Below are 25049 nucleotides of genomic sequence, written 5' to 3'. Positions count from 1 at the left end.
TAAATTCTTGTCTTCGTTGGTCTTTCGACGTCCCTCCATGAAAGACGTCCATTCATTTTTATGAATTGTAGCATTAATTTCAACGCTTTTGTTGCTTGTTTTTGACTTACGCGGGATGATTGAACCGAAGAAACGAGCGGCGGACATGGCGGTGGTTCCCGCCGCCGTGAAGCGGCCCCGGACCGAGCTGGTGGCGGCGGCTCAGTCTCAGCAACTCGTGGCCATGGTACGAGACAAACGTTACTAACGTCCTGGAAACTAGAAAAGTACTCATAGCATTTTGTTAGAGGCAACCAAACCACGTTGACTGCTTTAATTAATCAATATTTACCCAAAATGTTCTTAAGTGCACTTTCTGTGCAAGAAACTGTCTGAAAATGCTAAAACGGGGCTTTGTTGCTACCTAAGCAGGAAAACAAAGTAGCATTAGCATAATTGACTTAAAACGCCAGAAATACTGTGATGTGTTTTATTAATATTGACCCATGTTCTGGTAGGAAAGTCAAATACTTCAATGTTTAGACTTACATGTTTACCATTGTAGTTATGTGGTGCGATTATTGTAAATAACACACATAATTTACAAAGTCATATTTTCTGCCTTTATGATTTTTTTTTAACTCAGTGCAGTTTGCAGTCCACTATAATGGACATCAACTGGATGTCAAAACTTGATTTTTGTTATTGAAATGCACACTTGGTTGCTAGTCAGTTAGCTACGCTTATCCAAGACAAATGCAGTCTAGTACTCTTGCAATAAATCCTACATCAGGGATACTTAACTTGCTTTGCTTGGTGCCCACTTTTGCAAAAATGAAGGGGTTAGCCGCTCCAGTCCCACACGTTTTCTAAACTTTACAGGACTTAAGGACATTTCTAACATTTTAGCACGCACCTAATTTGGGGACTTTTTTTTTTTTTTATTTGTTTTAGTTTTAAGGGTTTTAGGACATTTCTCTGATTTTAGGACAGGGAATCCTCCACTTACACTTTTTTTTGGATAAACAAGCTCTGTTTTGATTCTGTTTTATGGCACCTTATGTATTAGGGATCGACAGAATATTGGCCAGACTGACTATTGGACCCCATTTTTGGCATTTTGCGGTATTTGATAGCTGATAAATTTAATTAATAAAAAAGTTTGCATATTACAGTCAACCAACACCAAGAAAGGAAGTCTGCAATACATGCAAACAAAGTGCCAGCAAGCGATTTTTACTTTGTGAAACCTCAGGGAGCTAGTTTTACTTATTCATTCTTTAGTCAAAGTTTCATTGAACTTTATGAAAAAAAAGTCACTGGGACCTTTCAGTTTAGTTTAAACATTTGCCAAAGGCATTTAAATTTAAAGTTTTGTGCCGGAGTTTGTTATATTTCAAATTCTAAATTTTGACAAATATTTTCATTGTTATTGTAAATGCATTTTGGTTCCAAATATCAGTTATTGGTCTCATTAAGTACTAATTATAATCGGTATCGGCCCTGAAAAAACAATTTCGCTTGACCCCTATTATGTCTATAAAAGCACAAAAACAAATCAAATCAGAATCAAAATGGTTGGTGGACCAGATTTTGCCTGAAGGCTGTAAGCTGAGTATCACCATCCTACATTTTTCTATAGGTTTTCATGTTATTTTATGTTGACAATGTTGAAAGAAATTTTGATTCAATTTTGTGGTCATTTTGTACGCTATGGCTTAAGCTTTTACATGACACTTCACATAAAGCTCCATGTCATATTCCTGCAATTCCCGAGGATGCCACCTTTCCCTGTTTGACCTCTCTATTATCATGCAGTCCACTGCAATAAACATTGACTGGACAGTTTATCTAGTCTTTCTTTCTATGAAACTGTATTGATACACAACATAGCCTTACTGATTTTGGATCTTTGTGGGCAATATCGATCTTTAAGAGCTAAAAATCCTATGAAGAATGGCAGATATTGTTTTGTAACATAACTTGTCAGTGCTCTCCCCTTGACAAAGACATCTTTCATTTCTGTACTGCAATCTCTTGTTACTTGTTACTTGACTCTAGAGCTGACACAAATTCATGTTATGCTTTATGGCATATACCTGTGCAACAATTCACCCTAACTCAGAGTCAGACAGCCAGTATATTTGAGCTTTGATGTGTCACCTATAGGGTCCCCCGCGGAGCTCCAGCTTGCAGGCTCCCATTATGCTGATGTCTGGTCACGAGGGTGAGGTCTACTGCTGCAAATTTCACCCCAACGGAGCAACTCTGGCCTCCTCAGGATTTGACAGGCTCATATGTAAGATATTAACACGTCACACGTCCTCAGTAAAACATATTCATACTCCCAGTTACTGTGAATAACATGTGGCTCACTGTGTTTCTTTGCTACAGTGATGTGGAATGTGTACGGAGATTGTGACAATTATGCAACTCTGAAGGGCCACAGTGGTGCAGTGATGGAGCTGCACTACAACACAGATGGCAGGTACGAGCAGTGATCGATGAGAAAAAACATCATAGCTTTACTCGGGACAGAGCTTCAGTCAAAATGTTATGCTATTTTAATAAAATTAGTTGGATACACTTGACAATTGTGGGTGAGTAAATGGAAGGAAAATGGACAGTAAGTAGGTATGTTTACATGTTTTTGATCATGTCACTAATCAAAACTCCTCCATTGTTTTCATGTTGTTTTTTTAATGATGAAGCACATCAAAACAATTAATCCATGGTGAACTGCAAGTATATTAGAGGTTATAATACCTTTTGTGTTAAATGATGTTCAAACTTAAAGCGTTTTTGATATTATGGTGTATTATTGTTGTCACAATATTGGAATTTTTAACTTCGCAACATCCGATAACATCTTAAATACCTTGGGGGAAATTGTCATTTAAGACATATAGGTTAAAAATGCTATAAAGCTAAATATAACAAGGCTTTAAATGACAATGACAACTTTTCGGGAATGAATGTAGTAAATATAAATCATAAAGAGTGAGAAAGTGCAGCTAGTAACGATGTATTGATATTGTGGATAATGAGGACTGAAACAGTTTTAAATATTCAGAAATAATATGAACCGATAAATCAATATTTTTTGACAACACTATAATTTAATTACTGTTTATATGCATGCAAGTATTAAATTATAATAATCAGTCCCACAATCCATGAAAGTTTTTGGATGTTTTTTGTCAGAGTAAAACATAAAGTGTCTGAAAATATTGGCTTTTTGTAGGTTTAATATCATAAACATCTGTAACATCATCTGTTATCCATCACTCATATTGGTCCAAACGAATGTGACTGTTAGTTGTGTTTCTGTAATTCAAAATTCAGAGCAACACACATTTCCTGTTTGATAAAGTTTACCAGCTGGCTGAAATATTTAGTAAGAGACGAATCAAACTCATGCTTGCTAATTCATGGGTTAATCCAGTGAGTTAATAACTGTGTCTAGAGAGGGTTAACTGACTGTGCTTTCTTGCTGTGTATTTCAGCATGCTGTTTTCGGCGAGCACAGACAAGACTGTAGGTGTGTGGGACAGTGAAACAGGCGAGAGGATCAAACGTCTGAAGGGCCACACCTCCTTCGTCAACTCCTGCTACCCGGCCCGCCGAGGGCCCCAGCTCGTCTGCACCGGCAGCGATGATGGCACAGTTAAGGTGAGATTTCCAGCTGTAAGTTAGTGTAAATGAATGAATGTGGCCTCTGTAGATATTAATTTATCCACTTTAGTTGTTGGTCTGATCAGGCTCCTGTTTCTTTCTACATGTGTCTCTCACTGTTGTAGCTGTGGGACATTCGAAAGAAAGGGGCGATCCACACTTTCCAGAACACCTACCAGGTGCTGGCTGTGACATTCAACGACACCAGTGATCAGATCTTGTCAGGAGGCATCGACAACGACATCAAGGTACGGGGCTCACACAAGCACACACAGAAAATCTGCGAACTCCTCTGAAAATGATAATGTACTGGAAAATCCTTTTCATTCCAAACTATTTAAAATATGACAATCAGATCCAAGCCATTAAAAAATAGCTGTTTAAACATATACATTTAGTTGATGCTGGCCAAATTCAGAAGGGCAGCATAACCCAAACTCAGTATCACATTAACATTATATGGTATTGTTTAGCAGTACATTAACAAAATAATTTCTTTGCACCATTTGTTTGAAAGCGCACGAAAAAAGCTTTCACAGAAACTATCGGCATGGGCAAAACGGGATTGTTGATTGACTGCTACTGCCGGTATTTCAATATTTTCAGTTTATCTTTGAGCGATTCTTGCAATTAATGATCATGGAAAGCCTTCTGTCAACTGTTGAAAAGTCTTGGAATTTGATTGCCGGAGTGCGAATAATTATAAAGTTTTTACAGTAAATCAATGGGCTGTCTTAAATATCTTTGGTTTAGATGGGAATATACCAGGACCATGTATTCCCAACTAGCAGTATTGGCACCGGCCTGCTGTTGTCTGATGATAATATTGTAGGGTTTGGTGGATGGGCATTATGATAATATAAACTGCAAGTGTAGAGAATTGGCAATACCATTTTTTTATGCCGGAGTTATTTGGACTAATTAGAATTTAGGTGGTCGAAGGTAAAATGTCAAGGTCACAGTGACCTTGCATCCATCTCATTCTTTTGATCACGATATCTCAAGAGAACCTTGAGGGAGTTTCTGGAAACGAGGCACAAATGTCTACTTGGACTCAAGGATTAACTGGTCATAATCTGGTAGTCAAAGGTCAGTGTGACCTCACAAAACATGTTTTTGTCCATAACTCAAGAATTCATACCCTTATTATGATAAAAAATGTGTGTAAATGTCCTACAGAATAAAATGATGAAGCAATGACCTTTTGTATCGAAGAGGTCAAAGGTCTGCTTCACTATGGCATCAAAATTATATGCAAAAACACTTTCCTTGCCATTATTTAACGTTATAACTCAGGAACAGATTGGGAGACATTTGCTCAGATACTGAATTGTTGAAGCCAGTCTTGGGTGTGTCCATTGAAACTGCTGATTTCATAGACCGTCTGTGCTGCTGGGGGGGAGATGTGTGTGTAACATCCATGTTTTAGAATTTGTAGCTTTTATGCAGCAACAATCATCCATATTTGAAGTATTGTCTACTGCTCTTGCTACATTTGAGTCTGGACAGACATGGATGTAAAACCGTAACTCGAGTGGTTCACGGAGACATACAGCTGCAAGGCAGTAATTCTACTTTCTGGATACACAGTAACTGCTCATAGATACTACAATCAAATCAGATTTAGAATAATTTTCCAAAGAAGAAAATGTATTTGGTAAAAAACAAATATCATTTTCCAAACTAACTTTTCCTATCTGTATTTTAAAAAAAAACAAAAAACACCCCCTCTAATCTACTGACACACTACTGAGTGACTGGATAAAGGAGACTGGGACTAAACTGCACCAGCTGAGTGAGATTTGTAATCTGATATTTTTATATAGTTATGCTGTTGTTTAATGTAGTACTGTTACTACAATTCATCAAGATTTTCTCCAATTTTGGATTCTATGTTCACCGTGAAGGCATGCGAGTGAAACAAAGCTTTCCTTACAAACTCAAGGTTACCCCAGGTGATACACAAATGATCGTTTTGTGGGTGAAGTATTTCTGTAAAGGCAGTGATTGCAGCAGGATCAAAGGACTTCTCACACTTCTGTTGAAAGTGATGAGTTCAGGCATTTAAGATGCAGTGGATCACATTTTAAATTAGGCCTTCACACAGCCATGGACTAGTATCTGTAGTTGGTGAAACATATTGCATGACAAATAAGGTGCTTAAACACAGTATTAAACTCATTGTTAGTGTGCTGTGAAACTGTCTCCCTCAGGTGCTGCTAATCCCATAAAATGGTCGATTCGCTGCTACATCCTCTTCACTTGTCTTTAATAATGATGTTTAAGAATTACACTTGTGTTTTATGCTTTGTTCTGTTACCTACAAAACCTGCTGCAGGCTCCTTTTTTTTTTTTTATAGCTGACGTGTTGTTTTGTGTTCACATGCTATAAGAACATCAGTTTTCTGTTTTTCTTGTTTAACTCAGACTGCAGCCACAATCATATGTGGTTCTACTCTTTCCTCTTCACATATAGACCTGTTTACTGTATGTTTTATTGTATAAACCCTGTCCACAGCTATTTTTTGTGTGTGTTGTGCAGGTGTGGGACCTGAGGCAGAACAAGCTGATCTACAACATGCACGGCCATGGTGACTCGGTAACTGGACTCAGCCTGAGCTCCGAGGGATCATACCTCCTCTCAAACTCCATGGACAACACAGGTACCACGGGGTGGCTGTGTGTACATTTGCTAGGGATTTCACAATTTTGAAAATATGCATAAAAATACATTGAAAACTGATCAAAACAGGCTTTTATTTTAATCATTAAAACAAAAGCAGGATCTGTGATTCTCCCAGTATGTTTTTTCACTAACCGCCCTCTTGCACCCATGTAATGGAAAAAAGAAATCCAAAACACTTCAAAGAAGACACGGTGCAGCTTTTTGGTAGCCTGAAGCTGCACTTTTCCAGACACCGTGGCCTCTGCCGGAGTCTGAGATAACAGGAGCATTTCCCAGTTCTCTGGTTTCTCTGCTTCCTTGAAATCTGCGCTGTAGCAACACTTTGCCTTTCCTGTGACTTATGTGAACAACAAATGTGTCCTTAAAAGAAAAACTTCAGTCTCTAGGCTACACTACAGGTGGGTACTATACAACACCTCAGGCAACACGACAAACACGGCAGGACTTATTCACAGGTGTCATAAAAAATACATTTGACGGCAAACCAGCATCTGGTGGCTTTTTGCAGGTGAGGAAACTCGAGTGGTTGGAAAGTATCCTCCTGTCAGCTGGTAGCTCTTCATTTTGTTCTGTGTTTAACAGTTTGTGCAGCTGACTGGTGAAAGCGGTTACGTTAGGGATATTGTACAGTAAGCAGGTCGTTATTGTGAAAAATAACAGCGTACTTTTGTTTTACAGTAAATGGTGATTCTGCTTAACAAGGCCACTTACTAAAGAAATCAATAATTTGATGCAAATATGAATTTAAATTTTACTGATTAAAAATATATTTCAATTGATTATGATAAGTCTGTGATCAGACATGCATCCATGGCAACGGCCTGTTATTTATATTTCTGCTATTAAGAAATAACAGACCAATGAATGCTGTAATTGGTCAATCAGACAAAGCTGTGATATAATGTTATTTATTTAATTTCAAATGCATTATTTCAATTTAAACTTATGCCTTTAGTGTCCATTTATATCACACTTGATTCCATGTAGCTCTTTTTAAAGAAGACTTTTAAAACGTAAGTGGCAGCTGTCAAATCATAAAGCCTTTGATCTGCTGACCTTTACAAATTAAGACTCCATAGTCAAACAATGGCACATTCTTCTGTGCTGAAAAAAAAAAATCAAAAGTCAAGTTGAATCATGGCTTTTGACAATAGTGACACCCCTAATATTTACACTGTGATAATTTGGCCTTTGTCTTTTTCTCTGTGTAGTACGTATTTGGGATGTCCGACCGTTTGCACCCAAGGAGAGATGTGTGAAGATTTTCCAAGGCAACGTTCACAACTTTGAGAAGGTAACATGAATACGTACCTCTCCAGCCTTCTTTGTATTTGAACTTAAAGTACTGATACTTCTGTTGAGTGAATATATATAGGAAAATACTGGAAGAAACATAATTTTTTACCACCCAGCATAATCCTGGACCATGAGTTTGTCACTTTTCAAAGATTCTCTTACACCTAAAAAGTCACTTTCTGACATTCATGAAACGGCACTTGGTACTTTCATTCTATGAACAGAAAGTCTATAACTAACAGCTGCAATCCTGCAGGCAGTGTTTACACCTGTTGTCGGCCACTGTTGCGTGACATCTCCTTTCGTCCTCTCCCATCACTCTCTGCCATCCTCTCTAATGAAGAAAAGTTAATCTTTCATCTTATTACTGTAACAGCAGCGCGTGTTTAGAAAGTTTGTGTCGTGTTGCTAATGCAGTTTCTAACATCTGTTCCTTTCTATCAGAATCTGCTGAGGTGCTCCTGGTCTACTGACGGCAGCAAGATCGCTGCCGGATCAGCTGACAGGTGAGAGGCAACCAAACACACACACACACACACACACACACACACACACACACACACACACACACACACACACACACACACATTAACACGTGTATCTCATTTACAGGCTCCTGCACACACATAAGCTAACACTTTTTCAAATTTTGTTATTGTGATTATAAAGTTGTTTGGGGGTTTTTTTTACTGTTATTTAGAGAAGAAATAAAGTCCCTGACTTAGGTTTCTCATATTTTTTAACATTCTGTTGTCTCACATGTTGGGTTCCCACAGTCATCAATTTCTGGAAAAGTTAAGAAATGTTTTGGAATTAACAAAATATTTTGAAAACCTTCTGAATATACGTTGTTTCAGCTAACATGTCTAACACCAAATAAAGTTCACACCAAAAATTTTGGCGTTTTAGTGCAAAGCGCAATAGCGATCAAATTTAATGAAGTTTAATATTGCACCCTTCTTCAAATCCCTCACAGAGAGATGTTCAGGCAGGCTTTTTAAACTACTTAAACTAAGTCATGGAAGTGGCCTAAAATATTCTGGAAAGGTTGAGGAAAAGTTTTGAAATTTCTTTGACAAAAATACATGGGAACCCTGTATGTGGCTTTTTTAAATTAAAGGGAGAAAAAGTTAAAAATGAAACAATGTTGTTTACAAAATGTAAGTAAATTAATGTGTAGAGAAAGAATATGTTAAATGTTTTTTAGTTAAAGAAAAGACATACTCTTAAATGGATACCCGCATACACATACAAACATTTGAACAAATATACAAGTGAAGTTGTGCTTCTGTCTGTGCATTATGATAAAGTGGACGAGGTGAATTGCATAGAGCACTTCACTTACAACTTAAGATACTTATTTAGAGAGACTGACCTCTGTAATAAATTGTAGCATAAGTCAGGACACAAAGAAGGTGGGTCTCTTGCATGTTTATGTCATATCTTGAAGTAAGTTAAATAGCAACATTACCTCTTAAAATGCATATATGTATTTAGTCGACAAATTAGGTTGTGATAAAAATGTCTTTTTTATTATGCTTATTTATTATTTATGTATGAGTTGTTTTTATTTCACATAAGTCCTACATCCAAATGCACATTTTCGCAATTTTGTGATTAGTCTTGCTTCAACCACCATCATCTGAAGCTTTTTTCTTTTTTTTTTGGCGTAGCCTGTAAAAGAAAAAAAAACGGTATTCCTGAATCACCAGGGTGCAGCTTTTCATAGTTTTCTATGGAGAAGGAACACCTCAGTGCATCAGAGTAGAAAAGCTATGCTGCTTTTCTGTGGGCAGTGTTATCAAACCTCTGTTTATAAGGACTGCTGCTTTAGAGAGAGAGACTGGAGGACTCGTCAAAGGGACCGGCAAGCTCGCCTGAGAGATGCAGCTGCCTCGCTATTTCTTGCATAGCAAGAGGCCTCGTCTGTAGGTCAGCGGTCTGTGCAGTCGGTTCTTCCTACTCTTTGTTAGTTCTAGTTTTGGTTTACCACCTTCTATGAGGAGAGAGCAGTGCACAGCTGATTCCTGAAACTCTTGTCTCATTCAGTAAGAGTCCCACACTCTGCTCTGTGTCTGCCAGGTGGTTTTAAGGGGATAATGGAGCACAGAGCAATAATCTAATGCACAGCGGACTATATTACAATTTGGATTTCCTGGAGATGTTTTTATTATTCTCGAGTTCTCAGAGAACACAGATTTGTGGGATGCGTTTTTGAATGTGCAAGTTTTGAATGTGAACACGAGTCTTTCTGAGAGACCCATGAGCAAAAGTCCAGGGATTTGTGAATGGAATAAAATGAATTAATGTGTCGATGACTTGAATGAGTGCCACGTGCACATTTGAAGAAGTTACATCCCCCAAATAATAGACACAAAGAAGGACTGAAGAGTAAATCAAGCCTACACGTGTTATGACTCAGCAGGGATAACACTGAAAGAATAAAGTTGATCTACAGGAGAAAAAATATTTGAAAACAGTATAATAAGCTAAGCTAAATTTTGTGTTTTCCTTTATATACATTTAAGGAATTTAAGTGTTTGACGCTCAAAATTTGTGGGGAAGGACTAGGTCTTCGCTCAAAGATACATACAACACTTGTGTGTGTGTGTGTGTGTGTGTGTCTGTGTGTCTGTGTGTCTGTGTGTCTGTGTGTCCGGTTCTTAATTTCAGGACCCACAAACACCATTTTTTATGGGTTCTAAAAAAAAATGCTATGGGCAACTTGGCAATAAATTGCAGTATTTTTTTTTATTACTTTCATTGTATTATTATTATTTTTCAAAAGCTATGGAAGAATTCCCCCCAAAACAATAGTAACAATTATAATGATTATATATTGAAGATTATTCTGCAGAAATATTACCATTTTAAGCACTTTTTTTCCAGTAATTTTTTTGTATGCCTGTTTAAAAACAATCAGTTTACTCAGGTGCCAAAGGGTTAATTGATGGGGTCAGTAAGGTACCTGGATGATGGACAGGGGGGCGCTGGCTCCAAAATTGTTGAGAACCGTAGGTATATGTGAACAAAGGAATACAAAAAAGAATTTAAAAAACACAATGTACTGTAACAAAATAATCCTTCAGTCTCGTGTTTCTCAGCTTCCCGCTGTCTCACATCAGGAGTCATTCTAGATGTTTACTTGTCTGTGTTTATAGATTTGTGTATATCTGGGACACCACATCACGTAGGATCCTGTACAAGCTGCCGGGCCACGCCGGCTCCGTCAACGAAGTGGCCTTTCACCCAGAGGAGCCTATAGGTGAGTCAAAGCGTTATTCTCAGTAACAACTGTTAGCAGAATTTAACAGAGCTAGTTGAAGCCTTAAGGCAGTTGTCTTGAGGAGAGAGCCGGGGGGATCTGGAGGGAAGATCGTTTAATATTCATGTGGTATTTGCAAGAATGTGGTCGTCGTCAAACACTCTTCTTTTCTTATGTTTCATTTGACATGACTGCTTAATAAATTCACCTGAGGCTTAGTCACAAAACATGACTAATTAGAGTTTAATCATCTTTTTTTTTTACCATTTGTCCCTCTACACAGTGCTGTCTGGCTCCAGTGATAAGCGGCTCTACATGGGAGAAATTCAGTAGGGTGTGTGTGTGACCGTGTGTGTTAACTTGGATGAGTGCGTGCGTGTGTGAGTGTGTGTGTGTGTGTGTGTCCTGCAAGCAAGTGTGCTGCCTTAGAAATGGATGGGTGGTGTTCGACAGCGGGTTAGGAGTCTCTGTAATTTCATGTGCTTCAGCTTGTCACAGAACAACCTCAGGACGTTTGAAGTTCATTATCAGTCACAACAACCTCCACAACGACTTGTTTTTTTATTCCGATTTATTTCTTTTTAATAAACTGGAGTATTCTGTAAAAAGAGTTTGCAAGATTATTTTGTCTTTCTGAAGCTTTTCTGTGTTTGTAGTAGTTTAACATACGACCTGCTGCTGGTTTTATCCACTAACAGAAGTAAAAATAGACAAATGCACTGATAAAATCAGTTCTTTTGATATCATACACCCACTACTACTTTCAAAGACAATATGCTCCATTTATTTGACAGTGGTATTAAAAAATTACTCAAACAAGATCCAAATTAAGATTTGAGAAATCGGTTTTTGGAGATTCAGATTTGCCCTAAATTATTTCAGTTCCCCAAACAACCAGCCCTTTGTCATTCTGGACTTTATCTTATCTTTATTCCTATTTGTTGCAGTTTTTTAAATAAATGAGGCCAATTTCATCATGTTGAATAGTGACTGAATTGTCCAATCAACATTGGAAGGGACTAAACTTATATTGTGATTATATTGAAAAATATTGCCGTTGCAATATGTGTTGCGGTTTTAGAAAGAATGGTCATTTTCACTGGAAAAAAAACCCCAAAAATGATAATGTGATTTTTGCTTGGGCCTGTACTGAAAGCATGTTCGTTTTGGTCTGGAATTTGTAAGCTGGGGCATCTCTGTACACAATGCTTCCTTTATGTTGTGAGAAAACTTTATCAAAAAATTTCAGCTTAGATATTGTACTTAACCATATTGCGATTTTGATAATATTTCACTTGTGCAACCCTAGATGAAACTATGAGTACTATTACTTTTTAAACCTTTGCAATTTACCAAATGCACTTATATTCAAGTTTTATTGGGTTATCTTTTTTTTTTCTCCATCTTGGTATTGCCTCTTGTAGTACAGGTGTTGAGCTTTTTTCAAGCTCTGGACTAATCTGTGAAGAAGTCATAATTAATTAGGTCAATTAATTAGCATTGTATAGAGTTACTGGCATGTGACTGCAGCTATTCATGTTTTTTTTCTTCTTCTAGTCTAATTACACAAGGAGCACAGGTTTACTTAGCTAAGTAGGGTTTTGATTATGGGTCATTTCACCTATTAGAATGAAAACTGGTAGACAAAACATTGTTAAATGTTAATAATGTTAAAATAATCTTGGAAATTGATTGCCTTGAAAAAAGACAGTAAATATAACTACAAATATTAATTTATGTTTACTTTCCATATCTATCCATAAACTATCCATGTTTTATGTTTACTCAAAATGTCCTTGTATTCACTTAATTATGTGAAGTTGTTGCAACATGAAAATGACAAGTAAATTACTTGTCTTTCTAAGTGTTAGTAATTTCAGTAAACCCAGTTAATCTGATTAAGCTTGATCATCACAAAGAGGATTTTACCAGTGATGAAGAGATCTGCCTGTTCTGTTTTGTTAACATGTTTAAGAAAATCCAACTAGTTTGAAACCAGCAGAATACAGATATACAGCACGGTAAACTTGGTTTACTGAACCTTGGCTCCAAACCTGGTTACCAAACCTTAGAAAGACTGATTTCAATAAACTTGTCATTTTTAAGTTGCAGCAACTTTACAACATTAATTGAATGTAACCACAATTTATGTAACTGTTACACTTAGCTACAAAGTAAACATCAATTATTATAATTACTTGCATTTTTCAAGGATATCAACTAGATTTTTTAGAGTAAAATGAAGTTATCAGAGTTTTTTGAAACAGTCCACATCAACAATGCAGATACAGAGCAGAGCGATGTCCAATTTAAGAGCACTAGATACAGCTAGTCTTACGTCTTCTTGTCCTTTTTAAAATAAAGCATAAAATTTAATTATTTGTCCAAATATATGTTATGAAGAGTGAAGTTAATCAATATTGTCAGGACTTTATATAAGACACCATAAAAATGTCAAGATAAAGGAGAACATGCTTCATCTGACTAATCACTTTTTCATTTGATAGACATTCATGTTTTGGTGAATGTAAGATTGATTGCAGTAAACTAGATCTGACATGTAATGGTTTTGTTGAAATGATTGTCACATGGCCATGCGATGACCCAAAGCGGTCATTATCTGCCTGTACATCAGAGATGGCTTAATTTAACGACCCTAATGTGTTACTCTGTGGTGGTGCTGCTCCTGGTAAGTAGCTGGAATTAAACAATTCTGTTAATTGTGTTTCCTTCCGCTCTGAATAACCGCAGGCTGAGGAGACGAGCAGCGGGACCGCGGGACAGCCGCTCTCTCCTCGGTGTGTATATCTCCACTCGGATGGTAGATGGAGGCGATTACAGACTATTATTTTCGGCTGTATGAACCTCCTTCACCACCGCGAGCCCCCGTTTCTTTTGTGCTCCTTTTCAAACGCCTCGCGGGGCTGCCGCACGGCCACGCGCACGCACGCGGGGCTGCAGAATCCATGCAGCTCCTCCTCGAGGGGGTCGCGGTGACTGAGAGCCCCCACCCCCTCGCCCCCCCCGGCTCCTCCTGCGCCCGCCCCGGCACCGATTGTTGACAAAAGACGCTGCGAGACGGAGCGAAGGAGCACCACAGCCCGGTACTGGTGAGCAGATCTGGCCGTTAACTTCTTTTCCTGAGCAGTTAGAGGAGGAGGAGAGCGGGACGACGGGGGTAGAGGGGGCACGAGGACTCTCCCGTTCATAAAAAACCGTGAGTCACAACGGGCTGCTTTGTGTCCGGAGCGGATCGCATGTAGCCAAACGTTAGCCGTAGTAACACTGCGGGGTCGGTCCCCTCCTCCCCTCCACCCCCGTGTGATTCGGTATCATATGATGCTCATTTCTGTCTGTAGCCCGGGGCACATTATGACAGCTTTCCGTCTCTCTTTGTGTCTTTGTGTGTCCCCTCTCCGGAAGGTGTGGCCGAGGTGATTCGGTTGTCGGTGGTGGTCGGACCGCAGCAGGCCGGTGTGAAGTGGACGCCCCCCCCCCCTTCCCCCTCCCCCCCTTCACCTCGCGATTGGTATTTACCGACAAAACCAGCGGCCGAGATGGGTCACTGGCTGTGAGAGGAAGGGCCGGACCAGCGTTACAGGAGGAGGCGGCGGCCTTGGACAGGTCTATTCAGCCGGGAATGGTGTGAGCTGAGACGGCCAGGCATTCTGGATCTGACCGGGGACCCGTCATTCCCCCGGAGCCTCCGCGGCTCCAAGCCGCGTCCTGAGCCCTCCAAGATGGGGAAGTGCGACGGAAGATGCACGCTGCTGGTGATATGTTCACTGCAGTTGGTGAGTGTGTGTTAGTGTTTGTGTGTGTGTGTGTGTGTGTGTGTGTGTGTGTGTGTGTGTGTGTGTGTGTGTGAGTGTGAGAGAGAGAGAATCAGAAATACTTTATTGATCCCAGGGTTCGCTGTAGTCTTTATAATAATGCCAAGCACAGGGACTTATAGAAAGTAGAAATAAGTATCAGCACAAAGTATATAAAAATACATAACAGAAATACAGTAATAATACAACAATTAGCACTAGTATGTAAATATTTAACAAATGTAAATAAAAATAATATGCGGAGTGTGTAAAGTGTGTAAAAATATAAAATAGAAACTAATAATAATAAAACAAGTAGCACTACTATGTAAATATTCAAAAATAAATATAATGTGCTCAGGGTGTAAAGTGTGTAACAATATAAAATGTAAGAAATATAGTAATTAGCACTTGTCTGTGAATGTTAAAAATTATAAATATGTATAATGTGCTGAGTGTGTCAAGTGTCTAAAAATAAAAGCCTATGTGTCTTATGCCACAATACAGTGTATAAAACCAGTAGGTGAAGTTAGAAATAGAACATGTGTGTATGATGTGTGTGGCCAAGGCTGCCTCTTTCCTCACTCACCATGATGATATAATTAGAACAGCGTGCTACAGACACACACGCACATTGTAATCAATTTTTGCCCAGCCTCTCTGTACAGTCACACTAAAAAAGCTTTGAGCTGCAGCTGCTGGGATGCCATGCCACATTACAGGCGAGGGTGTGTGTGTCTTTGAAGCAGAGGGAGCAGGGCAGGAGGGGGTGCTTTGGTGTCAGGGGGTGGCCTACAAGAGAGAGGGGTTATAGCCCCATTCTGACAAAACCATGTGAATGTTAAGCGCAAGAGGGACAAGGAGGCCCTGTTCACCATCTGGTCTCCATTCTGGAGTTAAAGTTAGCCTACAAATAGCTTGAGACTATCCCTCTAAAATGTAATAAGTGTGTAATATGAGACAGTATCAGCTATTCCTGTAGTGATGCTGGCATGGACCACAGCAGTGTGAGGGCCAGTTATTCAAGCTATTGTTTGCGGGGCTGATGAGTTGTTGTGTAGCAGGAGGATTCGGCCCATAGATTCTCATTAGTTTTGGGGGGTGCTCCTCTTTTACAGTCACTGGACTGGCTGGTGCTCCAGGCAGTTACCATGGAAACAACTGCGGCAGACCTGTGTATGTGTGTCCCTGTCACTGTCTGTGTGTATATTCAGTATGTGTGTGTGAAACCTTGATCACATGTGTGCGCCGTGTTTCTGTGTGTGTTGCATTTGCATATGTGCTCCGTTGTGTAAGTGTGTGTGTCTTTTCCTCTAATGTGTGTACGGTGTTTGACCCCTCCCCATGTCCCCTAGGTGGCAGCCCTGCAGAGGCAGGTGTTTGACTTTCTAGGGTACCAATGGGCCCCCATCCTGGCCAACTTCCTGCACATTATGGCCGTCATCCTGGGCATGTTTGGCACCGTGCAGTTTCGCTTCCGATACCTTATCTTTGTGAGTATAGCCCTCACCCTCTGATGCACAGCTCCTGCTTACTTCGCACTGATGCAGTTACTCTCATACTGAAGCTGTTCTCTGTGTCTGTTTGGCAGTATGCAGTATGGCTGGTCCTCTGGGTGGGCTGGAACTCATTCATTATCTGTTTCTACCTGGAGGTTGGCAACCTGTCTCATGTAAGTTTTGTGTGTCTTGAGGTTGTGTGTGATGTTTTTAGCAATTTGGACAGATTTGCTCTAAGTTATCAGTCTTTAATTATGTAATTGCTTAGTTGAGTTATATTTTTGTAATCATTTAATTGTTTATTCCACTGGTTCCCAAACTAAAAACCCTAACATACACTAACAGCTTTTGGATTTAATGGAAAAGGTTACAACTGGAATTCATACACAGGTCAGACGGCAGTAGTCTTAGTTATTTGGTTCCAGTTAGGATTATACCCGACTCACAATTATGCCACTGGAATACAATTTGTCTCTTCAATACAAATGTTCATCGATTCATTTTGTTTTCCACACAAAGTTTAAAGTCTGTCAGTGTGACAGCGGCATTTTTGCAATATAATAAATAAGCTAACTGTGCTAACGATGGATTGCAAATCTGCAACAACATTTTTTTCTGGCACTAGATGTCAAAAAAAGCCTGAGATTGTACTGTATTAATTTGCTGTTAGCTGCAAATTCACAACTTTCAAGCAAAAGGTCTCTCCTCTCTCCTCCTCTGTGCTGCTGTCTACAGGTCTGCTGCTGCAATAGTAGCGTAGAAGTCAAGAGCACTGATTCTGCAGCAAAATCTGGGGACCAAAACATCCCTAGAAGTACACTGCACAGCACACTGACTACCAAAAAAAAAAAAAAAACAAACCCCAGACTGATTGACTTGAAGCAATCTCAGTCGACTGAGGGTCTCCGACTGATGATTCGAATCTCTGATTTTCAAGTGGCAGCCCAAGTTCCAACTCCAATCGGCCTCATTTGGAAGTGATAGAAATATGACATTCTCTGTACACCTCCCTACACTTGTATTTTGAGTGTAATATTTGCCAAAAAAGACAAGACGCAAAATGCACAATAAATTAAGTTAATCATCATAGTAATATTATTATTGTGAACTGTTTGGCCGCGGTAATCCCGCCCTTTTGCATTTTTTTTTACTATTTTCTGACATTTTGGAGACTGTTCTGTTAATCAGAAACTTCATCGACAATAAGAATAATCGTTAGCTGTAGCCATATTTATATGTGTGTGTGTGTGTTCAGGACAGGGACTTTCTCATGACGTTCAACACATCCCTTCATCGCTCGTGGTGGATGGAGCATGGTCCCGGTTGCCTGGTGACACCTGTGCTAGACTCTCATATGGCCCCTGACGACCACCATGTCATCACTGTCTCCGGGTGTCTCCTTGACTACCAGTACATAGAGGTGTTGAGTTCGGCGATTCAGATCCTATTGGCTGTACGTATCAAACGCACGCTCATACAGTGTGTTTCTTTTATATTCGAAAACACGCAACTAAATATTTATAAACATTGTGAAAAATTGTTGTTTTGCCTTTTAGTTTGCTGACCCTCAACCCTCTGCTAAAACATTTTCTGTGATACACAGTACAGACGCTCTTAGGTCAGCAGTGACTCAGGCTATACAAGAGCATTCACCTAATTTCTCTTCTCTAACAGCTCTTTGGCTTTGTGTACGCCTGCTACGTGAGCAAAGTCTTCCAGGATGACGAGGACAGCTGTGAGTGCTTTTGTCTTCTTCTAAAAGCTTCTTGATCCTCTTCCAGCACCTTGCTCAGCTGATCAGATTTACTTGTTTCATACTGTAGAGAAGGCTTTTGTATGGAAGCCCATTTCCGCTACAAAAATAGATCCTGTAAGTCACTGCAATGAGAAACTTTCTTGAAATAATGACTTGGTATCTGAAAATAATGACGTACTTATCTCAAAGTAATTATTAACATCTTAAAATAATTGGTAACTTTCTCAAAATATTTTTTCCATTATTAATAATATTATGTAATAAATACATGATGAGCTTTTCATTATTTTGGGAAAGTCTCATTTTGAGGTACTAAGTCATTATTTTTTAGAACTGTTCTTAATATTTTGAGATACTGAGTCATTAATTTGAGAAAGTTTTTCATTATTTTGAGATATATACTCATTATTTTTAAAACATTTTTATTATTTTGTGATACTTTCTCATTATTCTGAGATATAAACTCATTATTTTTAAAACATTTTTATTATTTTCTTATACTTTCTCATTATTTTAAGATACTAACTCATTATTTTGAGATAAGTAAGTAAGCTGTTTTGGGCAAGTGTCCCATTATTCTGATAAAGTTCCTCATTATTTTGGGAGACTGTCTTGTTATTTTGACATACTACCTCAGTATTTAAGTCATTGTTTTGATAAAGGTTCTCATTATCTGGAGATACATATCATTATTTTAAGAATGTTTCTTATTTCAGTGACTTACAGGGTCTTTTTTTTTCATCACACTGGCAGAAAAAGTCTTCCATACCTTTGCGTTGGTGACCCACGGCTTTGGATCTGAGCGCTATTAGCTCATTGTTTTCTCCTGCCTGAGTCATGTTGAGCAATATCATCGCAGAGGATTCCCTTTTAGTGATCCGAGAACTCCATCTGTGGAGAGTAATTTAGAGATGTCTGCCCGAAAAATCCCACTGTCAAGACTGTCCGCCTGTCTGCTGGCTGGTGCTTGTCTGTGGGCTTGGGTGTGCCATCTGCGTGTCTGAATTGTTCTTTTCCTCACGTGGTTTTCCTGAGTGTTTCACTCTCAGGCAACAGGGGAAATTAAGGCCCATAATTAGAATATTACATCATAAGACTGATTTCCTTTGAAAGGGCATGTCATGTTGTGTCTGTGATGCCTGAAAAGCACGCGATCTCATAATTCTATGCATCTTATAACATATTAGTGATCATGAAATAACAATGACATACAATGTTTTTTTTATGTATTTATAATATTTTCCAACTAATACTTGATTTTTTTTTTTTTTTAGACTAATAGCAATCTAATTATTCGATAGTGTAAAAAAAAAAATACAGTAATGATGTTTTCATTTTCTTAATATCTCCAAAACACAATTTTGGACAAGCACCATTTAAATTTGTTTCTATAAAGAACTGTGATCAATGTACTGAGCAGGATTTTTAACTGTTATAAAAAAAAAACTTTCATCAAACTGTGGACCACAAATAATGTTTCTACATTAGCTCAGTCACATCTTATGCATTTCTGTTCTGCAGCGTCTTGCTTTGTCTTGGCCAAAATATACACCTGATACCAATATACATGCAATAAACTAATAACCGCCAATATTTCCAGAGAAGAAAGCAATAATACAACATCATAGGAGTCATTTTATTAAAATGTCAGATCTTGGTTCTGGATAAAACAGATCCCTAACTTTTGGTCTATATTTCCACTTATGCAGACAATCAGGGATGATTTTGTTTTTTAGCTGGCACCACTTAAGTTTGTTCCTTTGAATCGATGGAGAAAGATTAGAACTATGTATCAATGACATGGACGCAGTGAGGAAGATGATGTATCGGGGCAGATTTTGATGTCACAGTGGGTTTACAGTGTTATACAGGTATACTGAAAGCAGCACCATCCGATGCCTTAATAGATTTTCATGTCAAAACAGAATCTGATCTTGAAATACAAGACTTGATTAAAAATACAGGTTTAAGGGAAAGTGGAATGATGTCATCCCCTTCTCTTTCTCTCTCCTTTTGAAGTTGATTTCATCGGTGGTTTTGACTCGTACGGCTACCAGCCTCCTCAGAAGTCCTCTCATCTGCAGCTGCAGCCTCTTTACACGTGAGTTACAAATATAGCATTCTCTACACTTTTTCTACTTTGTTCTTACTCGTTTTGATCTTTTTGTGGCACATTTGTCTTTCAAGGGTTACGCCAGCTATTTAATGTTGTACTTATAAAAATTTGGGGGCCGTCACAGATAGAGATCAATGTAACAAGGGCTGAGACATTGTGACTATTAGTCCCCAGGTCTGCTGCGTCCCACACTTTTCACTATGCAGCTTACCGGCATCGTTACTTAGCCTCCTAATTCTCATTATATCGTCATTATATTGAGAAACTTTTTTAAAGTAATGTTGTAATATTTCAACATAATGACTTGTATCTCAAAATAATGGCTTGTCTCAAAATGATGAGAAACTTTCTCAAAGTAACAACTTAATATTGTAATATAATCACATAGTTTCTCAAAATAATGACTTTTTATCTCAAAACAATGACCAAGGATGTCTTCAGTTGGGGAAAAAATGCTTTGGCGGACACAAGCCCTCAATTATTTCACAATAAGAGTCAATATCTCAAAATAATGCTAAACTTTCCCAAAACAACGACCTTGTATTTTAAAGACTGACTATAATCACTTATTTATCTCAAAATATTGAGGCTTTCTCAAAATAATGATGAGAAACTCTGAAAATAGTGAATGATCTCAAAATAATGACTTAATGATCTCAAAACAATTACTTAGTATCATAAAATTTTGATAAACATTCTCTAAATAATGAGTTAGTATTTTAAAAATAATGACTTCATTATCCCAAAATAGTGGCCAAATTTCTTAAAATAATGAGTTAGTACTTTAAAAACAATGACTTAGTATTTCAAAATAATAACCTAATATTGTTGCTCATTCTTTTACAATTTTAAGTAATTATTTTGAGAAAATATATCTTTATTTTTAGATACAAACACATTATTTCGAGAAAGTTTCTTATTTAATGACTCATAGGATATGTTTGGGTTTTTGTCCTTCTCACTGGTGGGTGTAATGCATGATTTTTGTTAATGGCTCATTTAACACTAATGACATTATCAGGGTTGTTTTTCTTAAACACTGAAAAGCTCCCTCCGGGGTCACAGAGGACATATTACAACAGTTTTTCTCATGCTGAATCTATCAAACCTAATGTGTAAAATCAGCGGAGTGCCCCTTTCATGCAGTCATATCAAAGTACAGTATGACCTAATATTGATGTCTGACGATGTGAATTCCCCTGATGTCATCCTGTCTGCATCCCAGGGCTGGTTAACTGTTGGTCGCGCCCCCTTCAGGCCAAACCCTGACAGTGTCACTGTGGATGGAAAGCAGCGGTTGCCTAGACTACACTCACTCTGTGTGTCACAGTTTACCGGAGGAATGGACTTACCCCACCCAGAGGGAGAGACGTCTGTGCGTGTGTGCATGTGTGCTTGTGTCTGAGAAAGAGAAATACAGCCCTGAATAGAATGTACAGAGCTCAGGGAAGAACCAGCATGCCAGGTGGTGTGATAACATGAAGGAGGAGGAGGAGGAGGAGGAGGAGGAGAGCTACAGAGAACAAGAGCTGGGGACACCTCTGTCAAATCACGGGAGACACACTTCACTAAACTGCCAGCTCTCAACACTCCCACAAGTGTGTATATGTGTGTGTGTGTGTGATTGTGTAACTCCACAGGACTAGCTGGTGCTTTGTGGTCGCACCCTGGACTCTTACCACTCGGTGTCCCTGTGAATGTTTTTTTGGGTGCTCGTGTGTGTGTGTGGGGTGGGGGTTGGGATTTGGGTGGGGTCACATAACAAAAAGTGGCACGGCTTGTACCTGTCGTCGTTTTAGAATGTGGTGATGTCGAACTAGAGCAGTCTTACGATTCCCATTCCCAAAGCCATCCTTCCTTCCATGCGGTTAAAACCACTGATGCCATTCGGGCTTTTTTACAATACAAACCAGCTGAGGTAGCATAACAAAGCTGGTGGAACTTTTTAAAGGAACACATCACCCACAAAATAATCATTTGTGTATCAATCACTCACCCGTGTTACATTGAATTTGTGAAGAAAACTTTGTTTTGCTAGCATGCCTCCCACTGAGTCCAAGTACAGTGAAAATTCTCACTGAATTGCAGCAAATAAGGGGCCGTGTTTAACAACGGCAAAACCATATCAACACGTCCGTTTACAAACTCACACAACTGGTGCAATTTAATTCAGTTCTCACCTATTCAGTCATATGCTCAGTACTTCCCAAACACATGTATGATCACTAAAACCTTACTATTTTTAAACACTTTCACATAAACAGTCTCATGCAAAGACAGATAATGTGCCTCTTGCACTCCATCGAGCAGAGTTCAAATGCACACGCTTGACCAGCTGTGCGACTCATGTATCCCATTTTTACTCCAAATTATGAAAAATGATCTATATTTTGATTTCTTCTATTGTGGAGGCATGGGAGACAAAAAACATCTTCTTCACAATGTCAACAACTGATTAATTGATATACATTGATATACAAATGGTTACTTTGTGTTTTTTAAAGGATCAGGCTGGTGATATTTTAAACATTTAATGACCATAATCAACACTAGGTTCATCTGTTTTGCAATACTTTCCAACTTTCTCATCTTGTTTGTATATCTTAGTCCAAAGCCCATTCACTGCTGGAGGCGTGAATCTTAAAAAAAAGTCACCGACGGATACTATAGTATTTGTAACATTTTTTTAAATACTAAAAAACAATCCTAAAACAGCTTGGCACTGTCGATTTTTTAGCAAATGTGACTAAGACAGCAGTAAATAGTGCATTTGTTGGGGACTATTTTCAGTTGTACACGTGCTGCACTAGTGACTGTTCATAGTGCCAGGATGGTATACTGTGTGGGATCATCTCAAAATAAACTACAATGCCCAGCTTCATCAGAACGAAGGAACGGGTCACCCAGTGCAACAATGTGTCTCATTGAGGTGTTTATAACAGTTTTGGACAAGAATGTATTTTACTGAAGAAAAAGCATGTTTAGTAAGATCGGTTTGTTGTTGGTTTTGGTCCTTTAATGTTGACAAACTGTAAAATGTTGCCAAACTTGTCCTTTAAAATTCCGCGTTACAGCGAAAAACCAAGTCAAATGTCCATTGCCAGGATATTTTGTTTTCAGGAAAATAAATTCAGCCTACTGTTCATGTAATGCTGTTGATTAGGGATACAGATGGCTTTGGGATCAGGCATTAGTGTGTCTATGGGGGAGGGGAGGGGAGGGGGGAGCAGTGGGGATACTGTGCATGTAAATAACCAGCCAATGATTGTTTTGTTGGTTCCATTTAGACAAGGAGGGTTGCATTAGGGGGTGGGTATGGTTTGGGGAAAAGGGAGCACATCAGAGTTTTTCTTCATACCTGTTTCTCTTGTTCTCTCTTTTTGGAAATCCTCCCGCTGCCCTCTTCTAACCCATCTGCAGCTAATTCTCCCTATCATCTTTCTCAGTAACTACATTCACCTCTGCAGCCCATCTGCTGATTTACACCAGAGCATGGCGATAAAGGAGACCTGAGGGGAGAATATGTCATGATCAGTGGTTTTTCTAGCTGTAATTGGAGACATGAAGAGGAAAGAAAGGAGACAGGTATGAAGTAAAGACCTTATTGGGTGTCAGGTGAAGTTTGAAATAATAAAAATACACTTTCTACATTAAATACACCTCTGTTGTCATCTGTAGACACGTTTGTTTCATTGAGCGTGACAAAAGGTTTAATAAAGGGAGTGCTTTCATTCCTAGTTTTGATTACATTATACTAATATCTGGATTATGGGGCACAGAATCACATTTTTGCCAGATTAGTTTGGAAGATTAAACATAAAATACACTCTGGTGAGTTGATGTGAGGATTTGATTTGTCAAAATAATGTGATGCATTTTAAAGAAAGAAAGCCCAACCTTACAAAAAATAACACTTTATTCATAAAGTGACTTACTTCATGCGTGCAGTGCTATTGACCTCACTGTGACTCTTTCATTTAAGTTAATTTCAATGGTATTATATTAATATTATGTAATATTGGATTGTCAAAATAATTTCATAGATAGCTCATTCATTATGACAAAAGTAACACTGTTGAGTTTTAGTTTGTATGATTGTAAAAAAAAGAAGCTGTTATTACGTTAGTAAAATGTTTTAGTGTATTAACATTGACTGTGTTGAGTCACTAATAATTATAGTATAATTCCCTATGATGAATTTTAGCATAGTTTATTGCCAATATAACACATGACAACGTGAAAGGAATAATTCACCCCCAAAATGAACACTGATATATCTATTACTCATCCCGTGCTACAGTGAATTAGTGAAGAAAACTTTTTTTTTCTTTGCATGCCTGTGGTGAACAAAGAATCCTAAAACTGAGAAAAATGTTGAACTGCACCAAACAATAGCAAAACTATATCAAAACATTACTTTACAGACTCTGACACAACTTGTGCAGTATAATCTGAGTCTCATTTACTCAGTCATATGCTTCGTATTTTCCAAACATGCGTTTTTACTAAAAATATAATATTATATACTAATATATACTAATATTCAAAACTGAACTGAAAGTGAAACTTACCCATGCTCTCTTCAAAGCCAGACTCCATTGACAAAAATAGTATTTTTACTTTACTTAACATAGAGGCTGCTGGCCTTTGGTGAATCCACATTAACTTTTTTTTAGTAAGGGGATAACATAAACAAACTGGTTGAGGCAGTGGTGGACCAGCAGCTCCCATGTTCAGCGAGGTAAAATGACTGTTTTTGTCAATGGAGTCTGGCTTTGAAGAGAGCATAGCTAAATCACACTTTCAGTTTAGTTTTAAATAGTAAGGTTTTAGCGAAAAATGCAAGTTTTGGGGAATTACTGAGCATATGACTGGATAAGTGAAACTTGGTCTATACCGCATGAGTTGTGAAGGAGTTTTTAAAACACATTTTGATATAGTTTTGCCGTTGTTTTGACTTAAATT

At 38.4% G+C, this 25049-nt stretch overlaps 2 protein-coding genes across 4 annotated transcripts; both read left to right on the top strand.

Annotated features, from left to right (window-relative positions):
- Window positions 1–14: 14 nt before the first annotated feature.
- Window positions 15–11509, top strand: snrnp40 (small nuclear ribonucleoprotein 40 (U5)). Its single transcript, XM_042506610.1, has 10 exons — window positions 15–226; window positions 2149–2278; window positions 2374–2467; window positions 3486–3651; window positions 3780–3902; window positions 6197–6317; window positions 7552–7634; window positions 8081–8142; window positions 10798–10901; window positions 11185–11509. Exons 1-10 carry the CDS (start codon window positions 116–118, stop codon window positions 11232–11234), a joined length of 1044 nt encoding a protein of 347 aa, XP_042362544.1. The 5' UTR covers window positions 15–115; the 3' UTR covers window positions 11235–11509.
- Window positions 11510–13916: 2407 nt separating this feature from the next.
- nkain1 (sodium/potassium transporting ATPase interacting 1) lies at window positions 13917–21583 on the top strand. Of its 3 annotated transcripts, none has more exons than XM_042506353.1 (8): window positions 13917–14011; window positions 14325–14695; window positions 16069–16206; window positions 16305–16385; window positions 17468–17665; window positions 17887–17947; window positions 19988–20069; window positions 21310–21583. In XM_042506353.1, exons 2-8 carry the CDS (start codon window positions 14642–14644, stop codon window positions 21317–21319), a joined length of 624 nt encoding a protein of 207 aa, XP_042362287.1. In that variant the 5' UTR covers window positions 13917–14011; window positions 14325–14641; the 3' UTR covers window positions 21320–21583. The 3 variants fall into 3 exon arrangements, with proteins under 3 accessions (XP_042362287.1, XP_042362289.1, XP_042362288.1); XM_042506355.1 differs by having other exon boundaries at window positions 13927–14005; XM_042506354.1 differs by lacking the exon at window positions 13917–14011 and adding an exon at window positions 14027–14118.
- The last annotated feature ends 3466 nt before the right edge of the window (window positions 21584–25049 follow it).

This window comes from Plectropomus leopardus, chromosome 18, assembly GCF_008729295.1.
Source record: "Plectropomus leopardus isolate mb chromosome 18, YSFRI_Pleo_2.0, whole genome shotgun sequence".
Classification (NCBI taxonomy): Eukaryota; Metazoa; Chordata; class Actinopteri; order Perciformes; family Serranidae; genus Plectropomus; species Plectropomus leopardus.
This window is presented reverse-complemented; position numbering and strand designations above follow the sequence as displayed.